Raw genomic sequence first — 23,421 nt, forward strand, 5'->3', positions numbered from 1 at the left:
GCAGCAGCTCTGCACAAGGACGGCATCCGCACCTGGACGACTGGCTTATTCGGGTGAAGTCGAAGGAGGAATGCAAGCGGTCCCTTCAGAAAGTGATGAACACCTTATGGTCGCTGGGTTGGGTCATAAACATGGCAAAGAGCTACCTGGCGCCAACTCAATCCTTGGAATATCTGGGGGCCCTCTTCGATACTCAAAGGGGCAGGGTATTCCTGTCAGGAGACCACGTGGTAAAGCTACAGGCACAGGTGGCACATCTTCTTTGGCTCTCTGTTCCGACAGAGTGGGACTATTTACAAGTTCTGAGGTCCATGGTGTCCACATTGGATTTGGTGCCATGGACATTCACGCATACGCAACCTCTTCAACGCGTTCCTGTCCAGATGAAATCCGGTGTTGGAGGAGTGCAATCTGAATTTGCCCCTGCTATGAGAATCCAGACAGTCTATCGGGGTGGCTGTCACGTCGCAATTTGGAAAAGGGAGTGGATTTGGAGCCCCCGGACTGGGTGGTGGTCACTTCGGATGCCAGTCTCACAGGTTGGGGGGGTGGGGGGGGGGGGGAGTGGTGTGCTTGGGTCACTTGCCTCAAGGGCTTTGGTCTCCAGGGAAGAAGTCCTGGTCCAATAGTCTTGAGATGAGGGCGGTCCAGCGATCCTTGGAAGCCTTCCTTCCACTAGTCAGAGGGCGGATGTTTCTTGTATTCTCAGACAATGTGACAGCAGTGGCATACATCAATCGCCAAGGCAGAACAAAGAGTCAGACAGTGGCGCTGGAAGCTTGATGGTTGTTTGTGTGTGTGAAGCGCCATCTCATAAGAACATGCCATACTGGGTCAGACCAAGGATCTATCAAGCCCAGCATCCTGCTTCCAACAGTGGACAATCCAGGCCATAAGAACCTGGCAAGTACCCAAAAACTAAGTCTATCCCATGTTACTGTTGCTAGTAATAGCAGTGGCTATTTTCTAAGTCAGCTTAATTAATAGCAGGTAATGGACTTCTCCTCCAAGAACTTATCCAATCCTTTTTTAAACACAGCTATACTAACTGCACTAACCACATCCCCGGGCAACAAATTCCAGAGTTTAACAGTGCGTTGAGTGAAAAAGAACTTTCTCTGATTAGTTTTAAATGTGCCACATGCTAACTTCATGGAGTGGCCCCTAATCCTTCTATTATCTGAAAGAGTAAATAACTGATTCACATTTACCCATTCTAAACCTCTCATGATTTTAAACACCTATCATATCCCCCCTCAGCCGTCTCTTCTCCAAGCTGAATAGTCCTAACCTCTTTAGTCTTTCCTCATAGGGAAGCTGTTCCATCCATCTCAAGGGCATAGCGACCTCACACGTTACAGGTGTGGACACTGTGCAGGCAGGTTTCCTCAGCAGGCAACAAGTGGACCCAGGGGAATGGGAATTGCTCAGGAAGCTTGGAATCACATCTGTCTCAGGTGGGGTGTTCCCCAGCTGGATCTCATGGTGACTCGAAGCAACGCAAAGATGAGGTTTTTTATTTGCTGAAGGGAGGTCAGTTTAGTGGACCTGAATGCTCTGGTGTGTTCTTCTGTACGTGTTCCCTCCTTGGCCCCTCATTGGTCAGGTTCTGAGGCACATAGTGGTGCATCCTGGAATGGTGATGCTGGAGTGGCCGCGTTGTCTGTGGTTCGCAGATCTAGTACAGCTCGCGACGGAGGAGCCCTTCAGACTGGCCCATCTTCCAAGGTTACTACATCAGGGACCTATATTCTCGGATTGGAAGGATCGCTTCTGTCTTACAGCTTGGCTTTTGAGAGGCAGCTACTGCGACTAAAAGGCTATTCGGAACAAGTCATTGCCCCACTCCTTCAGGCTAGGAGACCTTCCACATCCTTGTATTTGGATTTCCAGAATGCATTCGACAAAGTCCCGCATGAGAAGCTTCTAAGAAAATGTAAAAGTCATGGGGTAGGAGGCGATGTCATTTTGTGGATTGCAAGTTGGTTAAAAGACAGGAAACAGAGTAGGGTTAAATGGTCAGTTTTCACAGTGGAAAAATGTAAACATTGGAGTGCCTCAGGGATCTGTACTTGGACCGGTGCTTTTTAATATATTTATAAATGATCTGGAAAGGGATACAACGAGTGAAGTGATCACATTTGCGGATGACACAAAATTATACAGAGTAGTTACATCTCAAGCGAATTGTGATGAATTGTAGGAGGACCTTGTGAAACTGGAAGATTGGGTTTCCAAATGGCAGATGAAATAACATGGACAAGTGCAAAGTGATGCATATAGGGAAAAATAACCCTTGCTGTAGGTGCACAATGTTAGATTCTATCTTAAGAGTTACCACCCAGGAAAGAGATCTAGGCATTAGGGATGTGCAGAGGGACGCCATACGTTGCATTCAGGATTCGTATTCGTCGGGGGGGCAGATAAGTTGCATTCGGCAAGGGGGCCCCCAATACGTACATGCGTTAATTCTTATTCGTTTCCCGGGTAAAATTGAATTAAGTACAACCCCCACCCTCCTGACCCCCCCAAGACTTACCAAAACTTCCTGGTGGTCCAGCGGGGGGTCCGGGAGCCATCTCCTGCACTCACACCCTCGGCTGCCAGTTTTCAAAATGGCGCCGATAGCCTTTGACCTGCTATGTCACAGGGGCTACCGGTGCCATCCATTGCTCCTACCATGTGACAAGGGCTGACCAATGGCACCGGTAGCCCCTGTGACATAGCAAGTCAAAGGCTATCGGCACCATTTTGAATACCGGCAGCAGAGGGTGTGAGTGCAGGAGATGGCTCCCAGACCCCCCGCTGTACCACCAGGGAGTTTTGGTAAGTCTTGGAGGGGGGGTCAGGAGGGTCGGGGGTTTGTTTAAATTGGCTCCTTTAGACGGCCGAATAATTCAGCGAAGATTCGTTGTATTCGTGGGGAATCACGATACGTTTCGCTTCCCCACGAATACGACAAATATGGCCCTATACGTTGCGGATTACAAATACGTAGGAAACTAATGCACACCCTACTAGGCATCATAGTGAATAATACATTGAAATAGTCGGCCCAGTGTGCTGTGGCACTCAAAAGCAAACAGAATATTAGGGATAATTAGGAAGGGAATGGAAAATAAAATGGAGGATGTCATAATGCCTCTGTATCACTCCATAGTGAGACTGCACCTTGAATACTATGTGCAATTCTGGTCACCGCATCTCAAAACTCTGGAATTCATTGCCAGAGGATGTGGTTTCAGCAGTTAGTGTTACTGGGTTTAAACATGGTTTGGATAAGTTCCTAGAGGTTAAATCCATAAACTGCTATTACGGTAATTAATAAGCAATAGTAGCTTGTAATCTAATGTTTGGGTACTTGCCAGGTACTTGTGACTTGGATTGGCCACTGTTGGAAACAGGAAACTGGGCTTGATGGACCTTTGGTCTGACCCAGTATGGCATTTCTTATCTTAGTATCATCTGCAAATAGACAAACTTTACCTTCTATCCCTTCTGCAATGTCGCTCATGAAGATATTGAACAGAACCAGTCCCACTTAACACACTTCTCTCTTTAGAGTAGGTTCCATTTAGTCAATCAGTTTGCAATTCACTCTACCACCTTGTTGCCCACTCCCAAGCTTCTCATTTTATTCACGAGCCTCCTGTGCGGGACCTTATCAAAAGGTTTACTGAAATCCAAGTACATCATATTGAGCATTCTTCCTTGATCCAATTATCTAGTCATCTAATCAAAAAAAAATCAATCAGATTTGTCTGACAGGTCCTTCTCCTGGTGAAACCATGCTGCCTTGGGTCCAGCAACCCACCAGACTGTAAATAACACTATCCTTTCCTTCAGCAGAATCTCCATTAATTTTCCCACCACTGAGGTAAGGCTAACTGGCCTGAGGTTTTCAGCCTCCTCTCCGCTACCGCTCTTGTGAAGCAGGGCCATAACCACGCGTCTCTAATCTCACAGCACTCCCATTTCGAGGAATTTATTAAAACAAGTCCTTCAGTGGATCTGTCACGACATCTCTGAGCTCCATTAGTATCCTGGGATGTACCTCACCTGACCCCATGGCCTTGTCCACTTTTAGTTTTCCTAGCCCTTCCCATGCATTCTTTTCTATGAACAGAATTTCGTCTATCCCACCCCCATCTGAGGTCTTGTCAACCAGCAATGGTTGTTCTCCAGGGCCTTCTTTAATGAACACCAAACCAAAGTATTTGTTTAATATTTCTGCAATTTCTTCATCACTCTCTACATATTGCTCCTTGACACCTTTCAATTTCGCTAAACTACTTCGGGCCTTCCTTCTTTCTCAGAAATATCTGAAAAATGTTTTTTTCACATCATGTTACTTCTTTGGCAATCCTTTCTTCCACTTTACTTTTTGCTTTCCTGATTTCTTTCTTTCTTCGATTCCCTCAGTTTCACAAGGTATTCTTCCCTATGTTCCTCTTTTTGGGATTTCTTATACTTCAATGCTATATTTTTTGCCTTTATTTTTTCAGCCACCTCCTTTAAGAATCAGATTAGTTTCTTTTTCATCTTACTTTTCTAATATTTAGATCTGTTGCCTTTGTAATAGCTCCTTATAATTTGGCCCACTGTAGTTTGATCTCACCCAATTTCTACTAGTCTTCTAGTTCTTCTTCCAGGTGCATCCCCATTTTGACAAAGTCAGTAGTTTTGAAATTCAAAACTCGGGGGGTTCATGTGACTTCTCTGTACCTTATTTGCGATATCAACCATAGTGTCTAATGATTGCTGGTGCTCAGGTGGAACCAGGTCTCTGTAATAGCAACAATGTCCAACGTTAAAGAGAACATGAAACAGCATAAGCACCATCAGAGCCTGCAGGTCTGGAATTTTACTGCCCAGACTATGAGCATTTGTGGTCATAACTTTCCAACTTTTCTCCCTTGGTTTGCTGCTCTTCCAAGTCACCTTTTCTGCTTTTTTGAACTGATTGATTTTGTTATTTTCTCCTCCCATTTCCTTTGCTGCTTTAATTGCTTGGGGGTGGCAAGCCAGCTAATTCCCTCACAGGTTTCTTGCTTCAAATGTACCTGAAACAAATGTTGTGTTTTTGCATCCAAAGCAAGCTTCTTTTCAAAGTCTGCATTGGCCTACCTTATCAATGCTTTGCATCTAACTTGCCAGTGCTTATGCCGTTTCATATTTTCTTTATTTTTGTCCCACCGATTAAAAACAGCTTCATGACGCAAACAGCACTAACTGGGGACTATGAATGTTGTGTCATAGGTGGTCCATTTTTCAATTGTCTCTTCAGTATTTTGTGGCCTTTTGCTTGATAAACTTCATGGAGGCTTTATACTGTAAGAAAAGATGTCTTATGACATTTTCTCCAGCACTAGCATGTCATTAACCTCAGAGGAAATCTGTCAACACCAAAACACAGCCAATGTTGGTCCTTCTCCATGATTATTCAGGAAATATCAATCGTTTTTAAATTATTTAATTTAGTATTTTCACCCATTTCTTGAAAATAACAAACACCAGAAAACAAATGTTTTGACAGTGTGTTCACTAAAATTGGGACACACGATTACAAAAAGAGGATATGTTGACATTGGTCTTGAAATTAAACTATATACGATGTTACTAAAAATATATCATTATACAACTATCTTTATGCTAGCAGTGTTTTTGTTAAGCATCACACTTTTGATATATGATGAATTAACAATGAAAGATGATGCTGGATCAATGTTTATGCCAGGTCTTTCTGAACTGCCTTTGAAAAATACATAAATATACATACACACATTTACCTGTGGTGATCATGCTGAGAGCAGGTGAAATCCCAATGAGTCGAGGGAGACGCTGAGTTCCACTAGCAGCAGGAAGTATGCCAAGATTAACCTCAGGGAAACCAACACGAGCCTACAAGGAAAAGGTGTGAAACTAATATTTACATGGAAATGCTTCCAGCATTACTGGAACAAAGAATCATGTTAATATGAGCAGGAAAATGCAGCTCTGACAATGTCTTTGAATCTCTTTCTTCAGGCACCAAGTCTGGCGGCACCTTGGAACATAAATTCAAATAATTTTACTTTCTTATTAGGTTCAAGCAGATTATTTGTTCAATGTTTAGGCCATGGACATCATCCAAACAAAAAGATCAACAGTCAGTTGGTCATACTTCTAGGCACTAGAACAGCAAAACTGACTCCTACACATAGTCTTGGTAATACGAATTTATAGTCAACATTTTCCTATAATATAATAAAAATAAACCCAGCACGACATGAACTCGATACTATTCCCACTCGAATTATAAAGGAAATATCAAATATTATTGCTCCTACATTAACCGCAATTATAAACAAGTCACTCGAAGAAGGCTCCCTCCCAACCAATCTAAAAACTGCAACCATCACTCCGATACCTAAGAAAAAAAACATTGATCCCAATGATCTAAATAACTACCGTCCAATTTCCAACCTTCCTTTACTAGCCAAACTGATTGAAAAGACTGTACTATTTCAACTAAATGAGCATCTTGAAAACAACAACATACTTCACCCCGCACAACATGGTTTCAGAAAGAACCACAGCACTGAAACCCTTATGATAAATTTAACTAATAAATTAACAAGAGGATTTGATAACAAACTGAATCACTTACTGGTTATGCTTGATCTATCTGCTGCATTTGATACAGTAGACCATAATCTACTAATATCAAGCCTTGCCAACATAGGCATAACTGGAAACACCCTCAATTGGTTCACCTCTTTTCTAAAAGACAGATTCTTCAAAGTCACCTTTAATAATTGCTCATCGGATCCCTACCCACTTGAAACAGGAGTGCCGCAAGGATCTGCATTATCTGCCATTCTATTTAATATTTATCTTCTACCACTATGCCACTTCATTGCCAATCTAGGCATCCCTTTCTTCCTATATGCAGATGACATCCAGCTTCTGATCCCTATAACATCTACCATTGAAGAAACCATTTGCTTAACAGTAAAATACCTCAAATCAATCCAAACTTTTCTAACCCAACTAAAACTATGTTTAAATATGAACAAAACCGAATGGATCCTAATAAAAAGAAATTCCTCAGACCAACCCTCACAAATACATTATATTCAAATTGATAACTCCAACATTCAAATGAAGAACCCAATAAAAGATCTTGGCATTTGGATAGATAATGACCTAAGCTTTAAGAATTGTATCGCTATAAAAACTAGAGAAGGATTTCATAAACTTCAGATTCTCAAACACCTCAAACCTCTTTTGTTCCCAAATGACTTCAGAACAGTTCTTCAAACCCTCATCTTCTCAAGCCTGGATTATTGCAACGCAATTTTCTTAGGTCTTCCCAAAACTACCCTAAGACCACTACAACTACTGCAAAATGCCGCTGCACGAGTACTCACCGGCAAAAGAAAATTTGACCACATCTCTCCAACCCTAAAAAATCTTCATTGGCTACCCATTACACAAAGAATCAAATACAAATCCTTAACCATCCTCCACAACGAAATCTACAAAGATAACAATTCCTCTCTAAACAACATGATCTCAATACACAAATCACCACGCACTTCAAGATCTTCTGACAGACTACTTCTAATCATCCCACCACTATCATCTGCGAAACTATCGACCACTAGAGATAGAGCCTTCTCGATAGCAGGACCGGTAATATGGAACTCTATCCCAGGATACCTAAGCTCCATCAGAGATCCCAAAACATTCAAAAAAGAACTAAAAACATGGTTGTTTAGACAATCATTCACAGACTGATATGACATATCCTGTGTTATCCCACTTCTTGATTTCTGTAACAAAACTATTCTACTTACTTAAGTTATATGTTAACTACTGATAACTTGTTCTAATCTGGTTTTCGCCAATTCTTTATATTTATTATCTATAATTATCCTTAACTTAAAACTCGTACTAGTTCTCTGTACGAAGCTGTATAAATCGTTCTCTGTATGAAGTTGTATAACTCGTTCTCTGTATGATGTTGTTGTTGTTCGCTGTAAACCGGGGTGAAGGCACTATGCTATACTTCGGTATATAAAAGAATATAAATAAATAAATAAATAAATAAATATGCAGTAAAAATGTACATTTACTCTGACAATCTGAAATGCTTCCACATTTCTATGCTGGAAAAATATTTCAATAACAAAAGGTACCAGAGCTCACAAAAATGATTAACTGAGTTTGGTATCTGTTGCTAGAACATCCCTAGGATTATTAATTCCATCTAGCCCACAATGTATGTCTAGAACACTTGTGGGGTATTAATCTAAATGGGCATAATTCATGATGTAGGATTCCCTACATGGGCTGTAAATCTTTGATGCCTAAAATCAGGCTTTATGGATTGACTAAATACAATAGAATGAATGGTAAGAGTTCAAAAACTGTACACTCCAAAAGACTAATTCTATTAGAACTGATATGCATTGCTAATGTATTCCCAGTGGCGTTAACCAGCATATTGGTATAAATCACCAAAAGCAAGCATTCTGGATCCACACCAATATAATATCACTCACTTTCAATATCATTCCTTTTCTTGAATGCAATTTTTATAAATACATTTATGAAAATGATATACAAGAAAAGGAATACCATTGAGTGAGGGATACTACCATATAAGGACATATTTACAGAGGAATACGGCTTGTTAACATGTGTTGACATATCCCAACAAAAATGAGTGAGTGTTGGTATTTTAGCAAGTTCTGCTTTAGACATCAATTTTCTGCCTGTTGGGATCATATCCAAATGCTAAACACAGAGAATGTAAGGGATTAATCCAACACCAATGATACCTGCACATGTGCAATTCTGTAGTGACAGCCAAGAGCCAACTCCAGACCTCCTCCTAGAGCTACACCTTCGATAGCAGCCACCACGGGCTTCTTACTGCCTTCGAGCAAATCACACAGCAGCAGCAAACCGGGACCTCTTTTCTTTGAAGGTTGACCAAACTCTCGGATGTCAGCACCTGAGTAAAGAAAGAAGTTTATTAAGACGATGCATAGACAGTAACCCTAGTGACAAGGGAAAAGAGAAAAGTTTCAGGGAGCATGATGATTGTCAGCTTCAGTTGCTGACCCAAAGTTGGAAGGAAGACCAAACATATACTCCTTTTGTCATCACTGCTGAGTGCCAAATCAAGCTCCTTCTGTTGTTGCTGCCATGGGTGGATGAAATTCGGGTAAGGGCCTTATCTGAACTCTGAGTCTTTGTTTGGGGATACCTGCGTTTGTGTTATGGTGGCTCTAAGAAAAGATCATTTGCAGATAATATGGTGTTGGGGGTTGGGGGGGGGGGGGGAAGAGAGACTAGAAGGGAGAGTACAGTCTGAAATAACTGAGAAAATTCATAATACCAACTTAGCCTTCTGCCCACTGGCATAAGGGAGGAGTGGGTCCCTTCATTATTACTAAGTGATCCTAGTTCCAGTTAGGCCCCAGAAGTTCCCTTCTTGACCCCTTTTTCTGCTGCCATGAACTGGCTGCGCCCTATTCAGCTGTCTTGCCTTCGAGGTGATGTATGGCCTTTCTGGTTTGTACTATTTGGTGTCCCTGTACTTGCCTCATGGGAAAGCTCCCCTTGAGGCCTTTCTAAATCTATTTTCTGGTAGTCTCTGGGGTTTTGACGCCTCCAACTCCTTCACCACCTTCTCTAGTTGAATGGGAGCTTATTTAGTCAGGCCTTGGAAGGCAAATCTGCTGACCAGTTTCTGAGCCACAATAACCTCCTGGTAGTTACAACTATCAACGCTGCTTTAGTTGCTGTTCTGATTAAATTATATAATGTATCTGCCAGGAAAGCTGCCCCTGAATCTAAGCAGTCTACTTCCTCACTATGGGATGGGAGCCTTTTTTCTGATCCCGGCTGGGACTATTGAATCCAGTGATTCATTGTCCGGGACACATAGCCACCACAAACTGCTGTCTGTAGTGAAAGGTTTGCTAACTCAAAGTATCTTTTAAGTAATGTTTCAACTTTCCAAACCTGAGGATCTTGCTTTGTGACCACTGCTACTGGGGCATCCACTTTCTGCATACGAAACAGCCGGTCTTTTCCTTCCTGCTGCATCGGGTACAGCTAGTCATAGACTTTCTGGTCCTCAGGGTCGCATCTGGGACTTCCCATTCCGCTATGATCATGTCCCTGGTGGCAGCATATACTGGAAAAGGTTTTGTGGGCTTCTTGATTCCTTCCTGAATGAGGTCCCCTCTGAACCTTGATTCCTCTACCTGGGCCTCCATCAGTCTTACAAGTTTTTGTCACCTTATCAATCAGCACTGACAGATCCTCTTTCCTAAACTGCCTCACTGCCACATCCTCTCCCCAAAATGAGGTCAGCTCCCCTTGCTCTGAGCATGCCTGGTCCTCCAGTGAGGCACAACAGAAATGTTACCGGGGATGGATCCTTTCCTGGCACTAGATGGGGTTTCTTAGGGAGAGGATCTTGCTCTTCAGGGGCTCCCCCTGAGGTGGAAATTCTGCTTTTGCCCATGGATTTCCCAAGGGTCCTGTACACACGGCCCCTTAATCTCAAAACAGGCTATATGCATTAGCATAATAAATTCAGAGGAAAAATTCTGCATCCCCTCAATAGCTTGTGCTCTCGCTTCCAAATTCTACCTGAGCTTTGCTATGATCAAAGCCCAGCGGTCTTTCCCAGTGACGACTGCAAGGAAATCAAGTCTTCCACCACAGCTTGGAATTCCCCTTGCGCTGCCCTGCTCCCTTTTCTGGCTCGGTGCATCACTCCTTTTTTCGGCTGTATCCCCCTTACCTTTTTCAGGGCAGGGAGGGGGTTGGCCTCCACTTCCCCTCACTGTCTGCTCGGCAGGCAAGAAATCCCCATCGCAATTAAGAAAAAAAGAACCCACCAAGCTTTTCTGTCTGTGGGCTCCACAGCTATACATTTTCTTCCCTTTTCAGCCATCCGGCTCTATTGGGAAGAAGCAGAGGGAGAGGAGCAAAGGAGGAGGACAGAGTCTCAGCCGCAGCTTAGTTTGCTTGTGCCTTTCACCAGGGGTAAAGCTCCTGCACCTCTGCTTCCTCTGTTTGTTTTTTTAGATCTAGCTGACAACTGCAGGAATGAAGGTTTGGGGTTTTTTTTCATTTTGGATAAACAGCCTTCTAGTTATGGATTTCCTGCAGGGAAAAAAAGATCAGTCCTGTGGACTCAGTCCTGGTTCTTACTGGGGAAAATCAGCCTCCTTAAACTGTCGCCCCAACCCCCTTATGCCTTTGTCCCAGACACTGACTTCAACCACCTGCTGGAGGCAGTACCAGAATATATACAGGAAGGCATTAGCTCAAAGTTTTGATTTCTTCCTCCTTCTGCTGGTAGAAGGGACACATCCCATGTTTCTGAACTGGTCTGGCTGAAAGACCAAAAAATTATATATACTGGGTCTCCAATGTATGCAGATATACCTCATGCACATTCATTGTGGAAATCCTGAAAACCTGATGGGCTGTGGGAACCATTGTTGTAATACCTGAGCTTTTGAAACCACAAAGACCTGTTCTTCAGATGTGAATAAATTCTAATAAAATGTAGATTTTTTTCATCACTAGATACTTAGCATGCACAAAAAGGAATTATTTTGTAGTGCCACACTATCAGCTAAAATCCCAGTTAAAGATCCTGCTTTAATTTAAAAATAGGTCTATGGACTAAGAAGGTAAAGAGAGAAATGAGATGTGTGTGTTCTCTGCAATGTGAGAAGGGTAGAGCTTCTTACCTGCAGAAAACTTGCCATGATCACCACATAATACAATTGCCTTCACCGCAGAATCCTCATTTGCTTCTCCCAGGGCCTTATGTACAGCCTGAAGCAGTGCTGAGCTGGTTAATGAATACACAGAAAGGAGAAAAAAAAAAGGCATCAAAGTATGACAGTCTTCAAGGCACTTCACAGACAGATTCCACAACTATTTAGGCAAACAGAGTAAGGTGCCCTCGATTGCGCGTACAACATCACTCCCGATTTAACAAGGAGTTTAGTGCACAAAAAACACACAGAAAAACATAAGTAAGACTGTGCACACAAATTAATGCTCCTCTATACAAATTCCATGTTAATTAAGGCATTAGCTCAGCAGTCCCCAAACCTGTTCTGGAGGATCCCCAGCCAGGTTCTTAGAATATCCACAGTTAATATGCAGGAGATAAATTTACATGCAATGGAGACAGTGCATACAAATCTCTCTCATGCATAATCACTGTGGAAATCCTGAAAATCTGTCTGTCTGGGTTTAATAACCACTGCATTAGCTAATATTCCCCAGTGAAGGGACTTATATAATAGAGGAAGTGTTAAAACTGTGCACTGAATATGCACTCAAAAAAAAAAAATTTAAATTTCAGATGCAGTAAGCTATTGAGCTGCTAATGATTCGGTAATTCAAAGTGCGCAAACTTCAAAATGTGCACCCAGCGTTTTCCATAGGCTAAATGCACATTTTAATTCAAAAGAGTCTTTACAACATGTGCAAGTTTGCTCAATATGATTAGCATTATGGGGCGGATTTTCAGAGCCCTGCTCGCCGGTGCGCCTATGTTCAATAGGCCTACCGGCGCGCACAGACCCCGGGACTCGTGTAAGTCCCGGGGTTTTCCAAGGGGGGCGTGTTGGGGGCGGGCCCGATCCGCGCGGCATTTTCGGGGCGGGACGTAGCGTTTTGGGGGCGGGCCCGGGGGCGTGGTTACGGCCCGGGGCAGTCCGGGGGAGTGGCCGCGCCCTCCGGACCCGCCCCCAGGTTGCGTCCCGGCGCGCTAGCGCGCGGGGATTTACGTCTCCCTCCGGGAGGCGTAAATCCCCCGACAAAGGTAAGGGGGGGGTTTAGACAGGGCCGGGCGGGTGGGTTAGGTAGGGGAAGGGAGGGGAAGGAGAGGGGAGGGCAAAAGAAAGTTCCCTCCGAGGCCGCTCCGATTTCGGAGCGGCCTCGGAGGGAACGGAGGTAGGCTGCGCGGCTCGGCGCGCGCCGGCTATATGGAATAGATAGCCTTGCGCGCGCCGATCCCGGATTTTAGCGGCTACGCGCATATCTACTAAAATCCAGCGTACTTTTGTTGGCGCCTGATGCGCCAACAAAAGTACGCCAAATCGCGCTATTTGAAAATCTACCCCTATGAGTTTAGCAAAAGAAAAAAAAAAGCATACATTTAATTAAAAACAGTATGGTGTTTAAATTTAATTAAAAAGCAGTATACTTGTGCTATTCTCAGGCCAGAATGCCCGGCTTTTGGGGCCGGAGTGCCTGTGTGGGTCTTATTGCTGCCGGGGATGGGAGCCACTGACTCTGCTGCTTGTCGCTGGGTTGTCAGTTGATCCAGCTCTTAAAAACTGCCATCTGCCAGACCAGAGTAGAGGCTCTGGTCTGGCAGGTTTACAGTGCTGGGGAAGAGGGGGCATCATGGTGCTCTGTCTGGGTTGGGCATGTGGAAGTGCCTAGCGACCAGCTGAATGAAGGCCCGGCCCGGCCCACAGACAAATGATGCGCTGCCACCTCCATGAATGGGGGAGGCAGCTGGAAAATGCTCTACAGTGGAAATTCTGATCCCAGGCCAGGATGTTTTTTTTCAGTCCAGGGATGAAGTGGGAGTTTTCTTGTAGATATGATCTGCTCCCCAGTACCTGCATCGTGTGCTGCTGAATAGAATGAATCTCCCCTGCTATCTCAAATGAGCAAGTTTGCTTACCATAAACGGTGTTTTCCGTAGATAGCAGATGAATTAGCCATGCTGTCTAGGTATGTCCTCCATGCCACTAGGTGGCGGAGCGCTCTAAGATCACCAAAGTCTTTTAGTGAGGTGTTCCTTCTTGTATCTTCCCACGTTTCCCTAAGGCTCTTCAGTCCGTGTCAAAGCAAGACGATATGCAATGCCTGAACTGTCCAGGGAGGTGGGCGGGTCAGCATGGCTAATTCATCTGCTATTTACGGAAAACACTGTTTACGGTAAGCAAACTTGCTTTTTTCCCGTAGATAAGCAGCATGAATTAGCCATGCTGTCTGGGAGTCCCCAGCTGAAGTATTGAGCGCATTGCTTAAAATGTGACTATGTTGTAGTGGGATAAGCGCTCAATACAGTAGAATAGAGGCGGACAGTTCTTATGAGCCTGCTTGATGTGCTGTAGAGGTGCTCTTTTCAAGAATGATCCGCCCCATGTTTGCATCATCCGCAGCTTGTGTATCTAAACAGTAGTGGGCTGTGAATGTGTGCAGTGATGACCATGTGACTGCCTTATAATTGTCAAGGAGAGGCACATTGTTGAGGTGAGCATTGAAGCAGCCATCGTACGTACTTGATGTGCCTTGGGTGTGGAGGATAGGGTCTCTGAACGGTTTTGGTAGCAGAACCGTATGCAGTTTGAGATCCAAGACAATAGTGTTCTCTTGGATACAGGGAGTCCTAGAACATTTGGACTGAAGGAGAGAAAGAGCTGTGAGACTCTGTTAACAGAATGAGAGCGCTTTTTATAATAGGCTAGTGCCCGTTTACAGTCTAATGAATGTAGTCTTCGTTCATTGTCATTTACGTGAGGTTTTGCGTGGAAAGTCGGGAGGGTGATAATCTGGTTTATGTGGAAAGCTGAGACCACTTTGGATAGGAAGTTAGTATGCGTACGCAGCATAACCTTGTCATGGTAAAATGCAAGGTAAGGTGGGTAGTGCACTAAGGCTTGTAGCTCGCTGATGCACCTTGCAGAGGTGAGGGCGACTAAAAACAGCAATTTTCAGGAAAGGTACATAGGATGAGAAGTGCCTAACGGCTCGAAAGGTGCCCAATACGTCAGGAGTTGTTATCCCACGGCACTGGAGGTTTCTTTGTCGGGGGCCGTAAACGTAGGACACCTTTCATAAACCTGGAGACGAGGGAATGACAAGATATAGGTTCTCCGTTGAGAGGAGTGTGATAAGCTGCTATGGCACTGAGGTGTACCCGAAGTGAGGCAGTGGCGAGGTCCTCCCTGTAGAGTAGGTGGAGGTAATTCAGGAGGTACTCTGGTGGACAGGTGAGCGGATCTGTACATTTGCGTTGGTAACTTAGTCTCGTTGATGGTTTTCTGGAGGAGACCACAATATTTATTTATTTATTTATTTAACACTTTTTTATACCGACCTTCATAGTAAATAAACCATATCGGATCGGTTTACATAAAACAAGGGTATAACAGAAGCAATAAATAAAAGTAATTAACAAGAAAAGAGAATAAGATAAAGTTACATTTAACAAGGAGTAAAAAACTTGGGAAGCTTAAGAGCTGGAAGGAAGTTAAAGGCCAAAAAATAATTAAAGAAGCATAGTCCAAAAGGAATTTGGATTAATGCAAAAGATGCTTTATTCAGTAAGTGCCAGAGTTCTTCGTTTGAATGGATGTAGGACTTTAATCTTCTACGTCCAAGTGAGGAAAAAGAAGACTAAGGGTTGTCTGGAGGATCATCGAAGGCTGAAGTTGAGGAGAAATGTTTAGGCTTTGGAATATGAGCCTTTCAACTTCCATGCAGTGAGATTCAGCGATGATTGAAGTGGATGAAGCATTGAACCCCCTTCTTGGGTAAGGAGATGGGGGCTGGGGGGGCGAGAAAAAAGAACTAGGGGAGTCTCTCGCTGGAGGTGAGGGCCTCCTAGGTTGATCCTTTGGCACAGGACCCGGAATAGGGGAACCTTCGGGCGATAAAGGTGTCTCAGATGGCTTGTCAGGTGGTAGCTGGTGTTGCTGCTCCACTGACACGAGGAATTGAGACAAGATCTTTGAAATTTGGGATATGGCTTCAGAGGCAGAGCCCGATGTAGGGGGCAGCCTTGGTTGTGGCTAGAATTCTGATGGAGGTACTGCCACAAGGAGAATGTCACTGTCTGGCCCTCTCGGATGACAGATGTCCATCGGTGGGCAGGTAACCTTTCCGTAAAGAGGATCCTGTAATCCAGAACCCCTGCGGCGGTGTGAGGCTGCGGATAGCCCCGAAAAAACTTCCGAAGAGGCTGAGGAGCTACTGGAGAGCCTTGGACGAGATGGGCTATCGTCCAAGTCCACGACTAATAGTGGGGAAGGATCCCTTGGTCTCTTGTGCCCAGTTGAATTTTTTTGGGCTGTTTTGTTGAAGACTGCATCGGCAGCGTCGGTGGGAGAGGCTCTGCGTAGGTTGTGTCAAAGGAGGCCTCAAAGGAGTCAGTAGTGCGCCGGTAGCACTCGATTGCGATGCGATGTCTTCCGAGCGTCGATGCTTGCTAGGTGCGTTGATGCTTCGAGGTTGTGTCGTAGCATTGGTGTTTCTTAGCCACGGCGGTGCTTCGATGCGTCGACGCCTTCAACACAGAATGTGGCCGCAGAGTCGGCGGCGCATCTCCCATACCGTGTGTCGATGGCGATCGTGCTCGCTTCGGCGTCAGGTGTTTTGGACCTAAGGGGTCCGCAGAAGTGGCCCTTCAATGGGATGGGGCCTTTGGCTTCCTATGTGGTCCCGGTGATGACCTGGCTGAAGCCTCAGAGGGGGCATAAGGGCGGTTGGTTCTCCTCTGAGCTGAACTATTCGGGCAGCTCTCTGGCACTGTGCCCGTGGGGACATGCGTCCACAGTCCCTACAATTTGCTTGGTCATGATAGGTACCGAAGCAGATATAGCAGACTTGATGTCCATCAGTGACAGGCATTATCTTACCACAGGAACAAAACTTAAAGCCCGGTGGACGAGACATTTTAGTTATTGAAGCTTTCTCTGTGGTATTCTGTTAGTTTTTGTCACTTTCAGTCACTTTTTCTTCACAGAATAATATTCTTCTTACAGGAGATGAGAGCTCCGCGTGCAGTCAGTCGCGCGGCAAAAAAATGGGCTGAGGAGCCTCAGGGAAACGCGGGAAGATACAAGAAGGAACACCTCACTAAAAGACTTTGGTGATCTTAGAGAGCTCAGTCACCTAGAGGCAAGGAGGACGTACCCAGACAGCATGGCTAATTCATGCTGCTTATCTACGGGAAAACATATATTGTGTCCATAAAAGATGTTTTATGTGCACAAAACATGATTTATGCACAGAAATCCCAAGTACAGGACTCTGGACAATATGAACTGGAAACTTTACTCCACCTCTGACCAAGAGTTAAATTTCCAGCACTAAAAACAGAAATTATGCGTGTAATCTCTCTGCAGGCCTGATGTCAGAGAAAGGGCATTATCAATTGCTGGCCCAAAACTATGGAATACAATGCCAGCTGAATTGCGCACCCAGAAAGACAGAAAAGCAGTTTAAAAAAAAAATCTAAAAACATGGTTATTCAGACTAGCATAAGCTGATTTAAAAAATACAAACTCTATGTTGCAAAAAACTGTGATATATTTTATTGTATAGATGGTTCTGAAATGTGATTTATTTTGTTTTTGAATGTATTTGAATTTATTTTTTAATGTTTTTATTGTAAACTGCTATGATTGTTAATTCAGAATGATGGTATATAAATAAATACATATGAAATATGAAAATATAGGGGCGGATTTTAAAAGCCCTGCTCGCGTAAATCCGCCCGGATTTACGCGAGCAGGGCCTTGTGCGCCAGCAGGCCTATTTTCCATAGGCCTGCCGGCGCGCGCAGAGCCCTGGGACTCGCGTAAGTCCCGGGGTTTTTTGTCGGGGGCGTGGCCGATCGACGCGGCATTTTGGGGGCGGGGTTTCGGCCCGGGGCGGTCCGGGGGCGTGGCCGCGCCCTCCGGAACCGCCCCCAGGTTGCGTCTCGGCGCGCCAGCAGCCCGCTGGCGCGCGTGGATTTACGTCTCCCTCCGGGAGGCGTAAATCCATGGACAAAGGTGGGGGGGGGTTTTAGATAGGGCCGGGGGGTGGGTTAGGTAGAGGAAGGGAGGGGAAGGTGAGGGGAGGGCGAAAGAGAGTTCCCTCCGAGGCCGCTCCAATTTCGGAGCGGCCTCGGAGGGAATGGAGGTAGGCTGCGCGGCTCGGCGCGCACCGGCTGCCCAAAATCGGCAGCCTTACGCGCGCCGATCAAGGATTTTATAAGATACGCGCGTATCTTATAAAATCCAGCGTACTTTTGTTTGCGACTGGTGCGCCAACAAAAGTACGCGAACGCGCATTTTTTAAAAATCTACCCCATATGTAACAAGCTGCACTCAGCAGAGTAGTTTTATCCACAACTGTGCACATATTTTTTGTGTGAAAACGTTATTCCCAATGCTGTAAGGAATTTCGCACTCAAACAGGCCAATGCAATATCAGCGCACAGAAAACAGGCGCTATGATTGAGCGCCTGCTCTCCTAACGTGCACCGATGAACCTCTCTGGGCTGCTGTGCTAAGGAAATTGTGCGCCCCTAGCACCTCCTCGGCAGCGGGCACCCAGGAGAGGTAGCTGTCAGAGGGTTAGGAAAACGGATGCTCAATTTTATGAGCGTCCATTTTCCTTACCTGACTGCCGGCATACTAAGTTGGAGGAACTACAGAAAAACAGTATTTTTTCTGTTACTGCTAAACCTTTTGGGCTCCTCACGAATTAATGCCTGCTCTGGGGAAGGCATTAATTTTTGAGGGTAAAAATGTGTGCGTCGGGCACACGTTTTTGGGTTTTTTTTTACATTGAGGGGAAATTTCTAATAGCTTCATCGATATGAATTTACATGTGATGAGCGCTATTAGTTACAAGCTCGGTTGGACGTGCATTTTGGACGCGCTAACCCCCGTTTTGCATCGAGGGTTATGGATGCACGTCCAAAATGAATGTTGAGCCAGGCACTGCAGCCAGGGCATGGTATTGCATCGGCCTGAAAATATGTGCACGCAAAATTCTTTCCATCTTAGTTCTCTTGCATGGAAATCCCATGTTCATGAAGGCATTAGCTATTATCCACCCCAGTGCAAAGAGATGTGCTGGCTTAAATTATGTTGTTTTAGTTCATAAGTTAGGAAAACGTGCACCGAAGTTCAGCACACATCTTTTATTTAGGTTTTATCACATAGGGCTCATTAGTAGAACCCACTTTAAGGGAATGATTTATTAAGGCTTCCTCCCCTCCCCATTCTGTGTCCATGAGTGAAAAAAAGCTTAGTAAATCAAACCCTGAATGTGTCATTTTTTTCTTACTCATTTATTTTTTTTTTCTTTTGCTATGGCCACTATTCTTTTTTTCCTCCTTTGAATCCCATTATCGGTTTGGCTGAAGGTTTTTTTAAACATGGTCTGGTTGACTTGTCAATTTGCTACCCAACCTTTCCAAATGTTTGCCCAATGACTGGATTCTGGCCAGGGCATCAGATTTAAAACAGTTCTGATGCTGCTACCTGGAGCTCTGAAGGTCCTAAGCTGTTCTTGGCTGTTCTTGCAGAGGGCTCACTTTCCTGGAGATCACCAAAGCTGCTTCTCCTCAACTGATATCAGGCAGCATAGCTGCAACCGATTCAAGGAGTCAATCTGTGGGACTGGAAGGAATGCTAGCAGAAATAAATATTGTAGCTATCCTATTTATGGTCTTAATTAGAGATGGGCAAAAAGACCATGATGGTCTTAGAGCTTGACCACCATCTGCGTAGTTACCATTGGGCAGAGTTTACTGGAGACCACTTCGCATAAACACAATCAGGAAAAAGTGGGTGCAAAATAACAACCTCAAACCGTACCAGGGATTGGGGGGGGGGGGGGGGGGGGTGAAGGACATTCAATGATTTTTCTACATCATCTTTATGTAATTGAGAAAATAAATAACTGGGTGACAGGCAGGGCCTATGAAGCCAATCCAAAAGGGCTATCCTTTTATCAGTCTTTGCTCTGAACCATTCTAAATTCAGTATTCTAGCTTTCAGAATACACTTTCTGTATCTTGGTGGGGCTTAATTCATTCATCCTAACAGGTTATGGCTCAACTTTCCCTCATTTGGCTAATAAAACACTGACTCAACACCCATCTGTATCAGCCGCCTGTCCTCACAATCACCTCTCTCCTACTTTGCTATCATGAAGTGACGTGATTGCCCATTAGTTTCAACAGTGCTCGAAAGTTCAGCCACCTTTCCTTTTGGTATCATCTACGTTCTTTATTGTATTTATTAAGCTGTGAAAGAGATGAAAGGACTTAGTGGATTCAGTTAAAGAACATGTACTGCCCAGAAATTTTTTAGTTTCATTCACTGTACTAGCAAGACTCCCAGAAGAACACACATGCCTTGAGAAGGTACCGTACAGCAGAAATTGTAGGGATCTTGAAGTAGCAAGACCTCTACAATGTAGGACACTCTCTAAAGGCATATATGCTTTCTTCCTTGAGCCTTATACTGCTACATCAGAAGAAGGGTCTGGCCTAGCCTTGAAAACTCATTTAAGTCAACATCTTTGGCTAATCATTATTGTTAGTGCAATAAAAGTTAACACAACCTGCCAGGATTCCAGTCTTCTTTAGGACCAATCTGGCTACTAGAGATCTGCCCACACTTTAACCAAAGTTTTGAACTGTAAGGAAATGTTCATTGCAATCAAGAAAGAATAGAATTCATTGGGGCAGGATTCCAGTACACAGCTAGCCTGAAAGGAAGCAAAAGCTCCTGTGTATAGTTTTCAGTTCACACATTTGTAGGTAAAAAGTGACATATCAGAATATGGCAATGTGCTGAAATGGATAACTGTTTAACAACAAGAAACAGATAAATTTGCTATGTAAAAATGTAATCAGTTACTTGTACAGCACAATTAATTTGTAGCTAATAGATTTTTTTTTTATTTCTCTCTTTTTACTTTTTCTCTTTAAGCAACCTCTGCTGCTCTCCCATCACCAGAGGGCAAGTCTGAGCAACTCAGGATACCCTCATCAGTCTAAAGACTGGATGGACTCCTGCTCCAAGATGCTCCCTCAACACCAGTCATTGACCAGCGGGAGCAGCCTCAGCTGCTTCTCTTATTTCTGGCCTAGGCATGAGTGCATCACTTCCACAGTATACCTAGGCTTCATTGGTGCCAACAAACGGGATCTGAACTTAGATCCCTGTGTCGCAACACTACAGCCTGAGCCGCAGGCCAGCTATGCAAAAGAATACTTTTAAAAGTTAATGGATGACTGATTATTGTAGACAGTCTTCTGCTTTTGAAAAAAAAAATATGGTTTTAGCAGTAAACAGAAAAAGTGCAGAACTAAAATGCAACAAGAGCCTCTTTCATGCAGAGTAAAGGGGAAAATGTTCAACCACTGTCAATAAAAAGAGAGCAGCAGCAAAGGTGACAAATGCAAAGGCAATGATTGTTTTTTTTGCAGAAGCAGGTAACAGTGACTATATTTGTCTGAATCTCACAGAAATGGAAAATGAGAATACAGAGAAAAGTTGGAAAGATAGTGCCAGTGATGCTTGATAACTGCCAGTGACAGGAGATCTGTGTATTTTAACAGACAAGGTCTTCTTGCTTCTTGAAGTCAATTCTATAGATACCAAAATGCATTTAAGAGTAACAGAAAGGAGAAATTCAGGAGAAAATGAAAAAAGAAAAACGGGTATAACTTTTCTGCTACATTTGACACCAAAAACACTGTAGCTACCACTCTTGAAATGCAGGTAAAGTGTGATCAAAAGTAAGCCACAGAAAACAGGATTTGCTTACAAATTTGGTGACATCTCTCTGGCAATTTCATGCCTACTAGAAAATGCCAACCTTACCCTTCAACTCATTGGAGTATCTCGGAATGAGCAAATACTAAATCACAGAGGTCTGCAAGACCTGATGTTTACTTTCAAGCATGAGGGGAAGAAACTAAATAAAAGGAGTACAGGTGGCAGTAACACCTCATACCTAAGAGAAGAGATCAGGAAGGATAAACAATTCTGGCTATAATGCCTACTGATTACCTTGAAACATTAACATAAGAGAGGGGAACGGGAACAGTAATTACCTCAGGGCATTGACCGGAGGGTTACTCAGAGTGATCACAGCCACAGCGTCAGAGATATGCCTAAACGCCGCCATGTCCTGAGTTTATAAACCCAAAAGCAACAGATCACAGCCGCCACACCTTCGAACTACTGCGGCAGGAGAAGCAGTCCAGGACTAAAACTTTCCTCCACGCGAGAGGGAAGCCACAAAACCCCCCTCCAAATAGAAACCTGCCTCCGAGGCGTCACCGCACAGAGACGAACTGATAGCAAATAATAATTATGATACCGCCCCTCCGTACAGCCAATCCCAACGTCACCAAACCCGTCCCCTACCCCAGGGAACGCCTTTCCCCGCCCCTAACATCACTGTGCCCGCCCACGGAAGCCTACTATGTAGTTTACTCTTCAAAGCTGGGTCTGACAAGCACCGCCTATAGAACGTCACGGGGCCCGCCCCCTCCTGTGAAATCTCGGCTGTTAGATAAGTGAGATAAGCGAGTCAGGGGTCCCGGGTCTGGTGGGGAGCGGGCGCAGGGTGGGGTGAAATCAGGCATCTTACAGTGGACTGGCTGGGCAGCAGCAGTGCTGGCTGGTGCGGTGTGAGAGGCAAGGCACTGTAGCAGTAGCAGTGGCCGAGTCAAGTTCCATCTGAGTCTGCTCCTTAAAGCTGCAGGGGTTAGAGGGCCGGTAGCATTGGATTCCCTGCCAGCCGATGATCCCCAGCGCCTTTAACGGAGTAACTTGGTCCCAAGGCCGCTTGTGCTAGGCATGTTAAATGTGTGAGACCATCACTGACTTTTGGCTAAACTTTAAAAGCTTTTTAAAAGTGCAGGAATACCTGGGTTGGATGGAAGCCTATTTACATAATTGCTGTTTAGTAGCTTGCCACATTAAACCCCTCCAGAGTCTCTTAAGAGGTGTTGAGGCAAATGTGAAGTGGGCCCCTGTGCAGGAGGAAAGGAGGTGAACAGGGACCCCCTAGGTTCTTCCAGTAACCTGGAAGTGTTGAGATTATAGGGGAGGTAAACTGGAGCCTATTAAATTCTGGGAGTAGCCTAGTAAGGTACAAGTACAACAGTTAAGGAGTGACAACTTGTGAACTGATATTTTCGAGAACATGAATATGCTGAAAAGGAACTGGACTAAGAATGCGGATTGTTCTTTTAAGTTATCTCTTGCTATTGCTACATGTGAGGAGTATTTTTGGTTGGGGGGGGGTTACAAAACATACAGGCCGATACAGTTCAGTGCGCTCCGTTGGAGCGCACTGTTAGCCTACCCTGGCTACCCTGTTAGCCTATCCTGGCGGTTTCCCTTACCCCTTATTCAGTAAGGGGAGGAAAACGCGCGTCCAACCCGCGGCACCTAATAGCGCCCTCAACATGCAAATGCATGTTGATGGCCCTATTAGGTATGCGCGTGCGATTCACTAAGTAAAATGTGCAGCCAACCGCACATTTTACTTTCAGAAATTAGTGCCGACCTTTGGGTCGGCGCTAATTTCTTCCGGCACCAGGAAAGTGCACAGAAAAGC

At 44.5% G+C, this 23,421-nt stretch overlaps 1 protein-coding gene across 2 annotated transcripts in view; it reads right to left on the reverse strand.

The window, feature by feature from the left end:
• Positions 1–22,136, reverse strand: part of EHHADH (enoyl-CoA hydratase and 3-hydroxyacyl CoA dehydrogenase) — a 104,091-nt gene extending 81,955 nt beyond the window's left edge. Inside the window, exons 1-4 of one of the 2 annotated variants that reach the window (XM_029606203.1) lie at positions 21,905–22,131; positions 11,772–11,875; positions 8,829–9,004; positions 5,790–5,901 (exon numbers count right to left, since the gene is read on the reverse strand). In XM_029606203.1, coding sequence (XP_029462063.1) covers positions 5,790–5,901; positions 8,829–9,004; positions 11,772–11,875; positions 21,905–21,978 — 466 coding nt within the window. In that variant the 5' untranslated portion in view covers positions 21,979–22,131. Of the gene's footprint in view, positions 1–5,789; positions 5,902–8,828; positions 9,005–11,771; positions 11,876–21,904 lie in introns of both variants that reach the window. The other variant, XM_029606202.1, reaches the window with a different exon arrangement.
• Positions 22,137–23,421: the final 1,285 nt, after the last annotated feature.

The sequence above is a fragment of the Rhinatrema bivittatum genome, chromosome 6, assembly GCF_901001135.1.
Source record: "Rhinatrema bivittatum chromosome 6, aRhiBiv1.1, whole genome shotgun sequence".
Classification (NCBI taxonomy): domain Eukaryota; kingdom Metazoa; phylum Chordata; class Amphibia; order Gymnophiona; family Rhinatrematidae; genus Rhinatrema; species Rhinatrema bivittatum.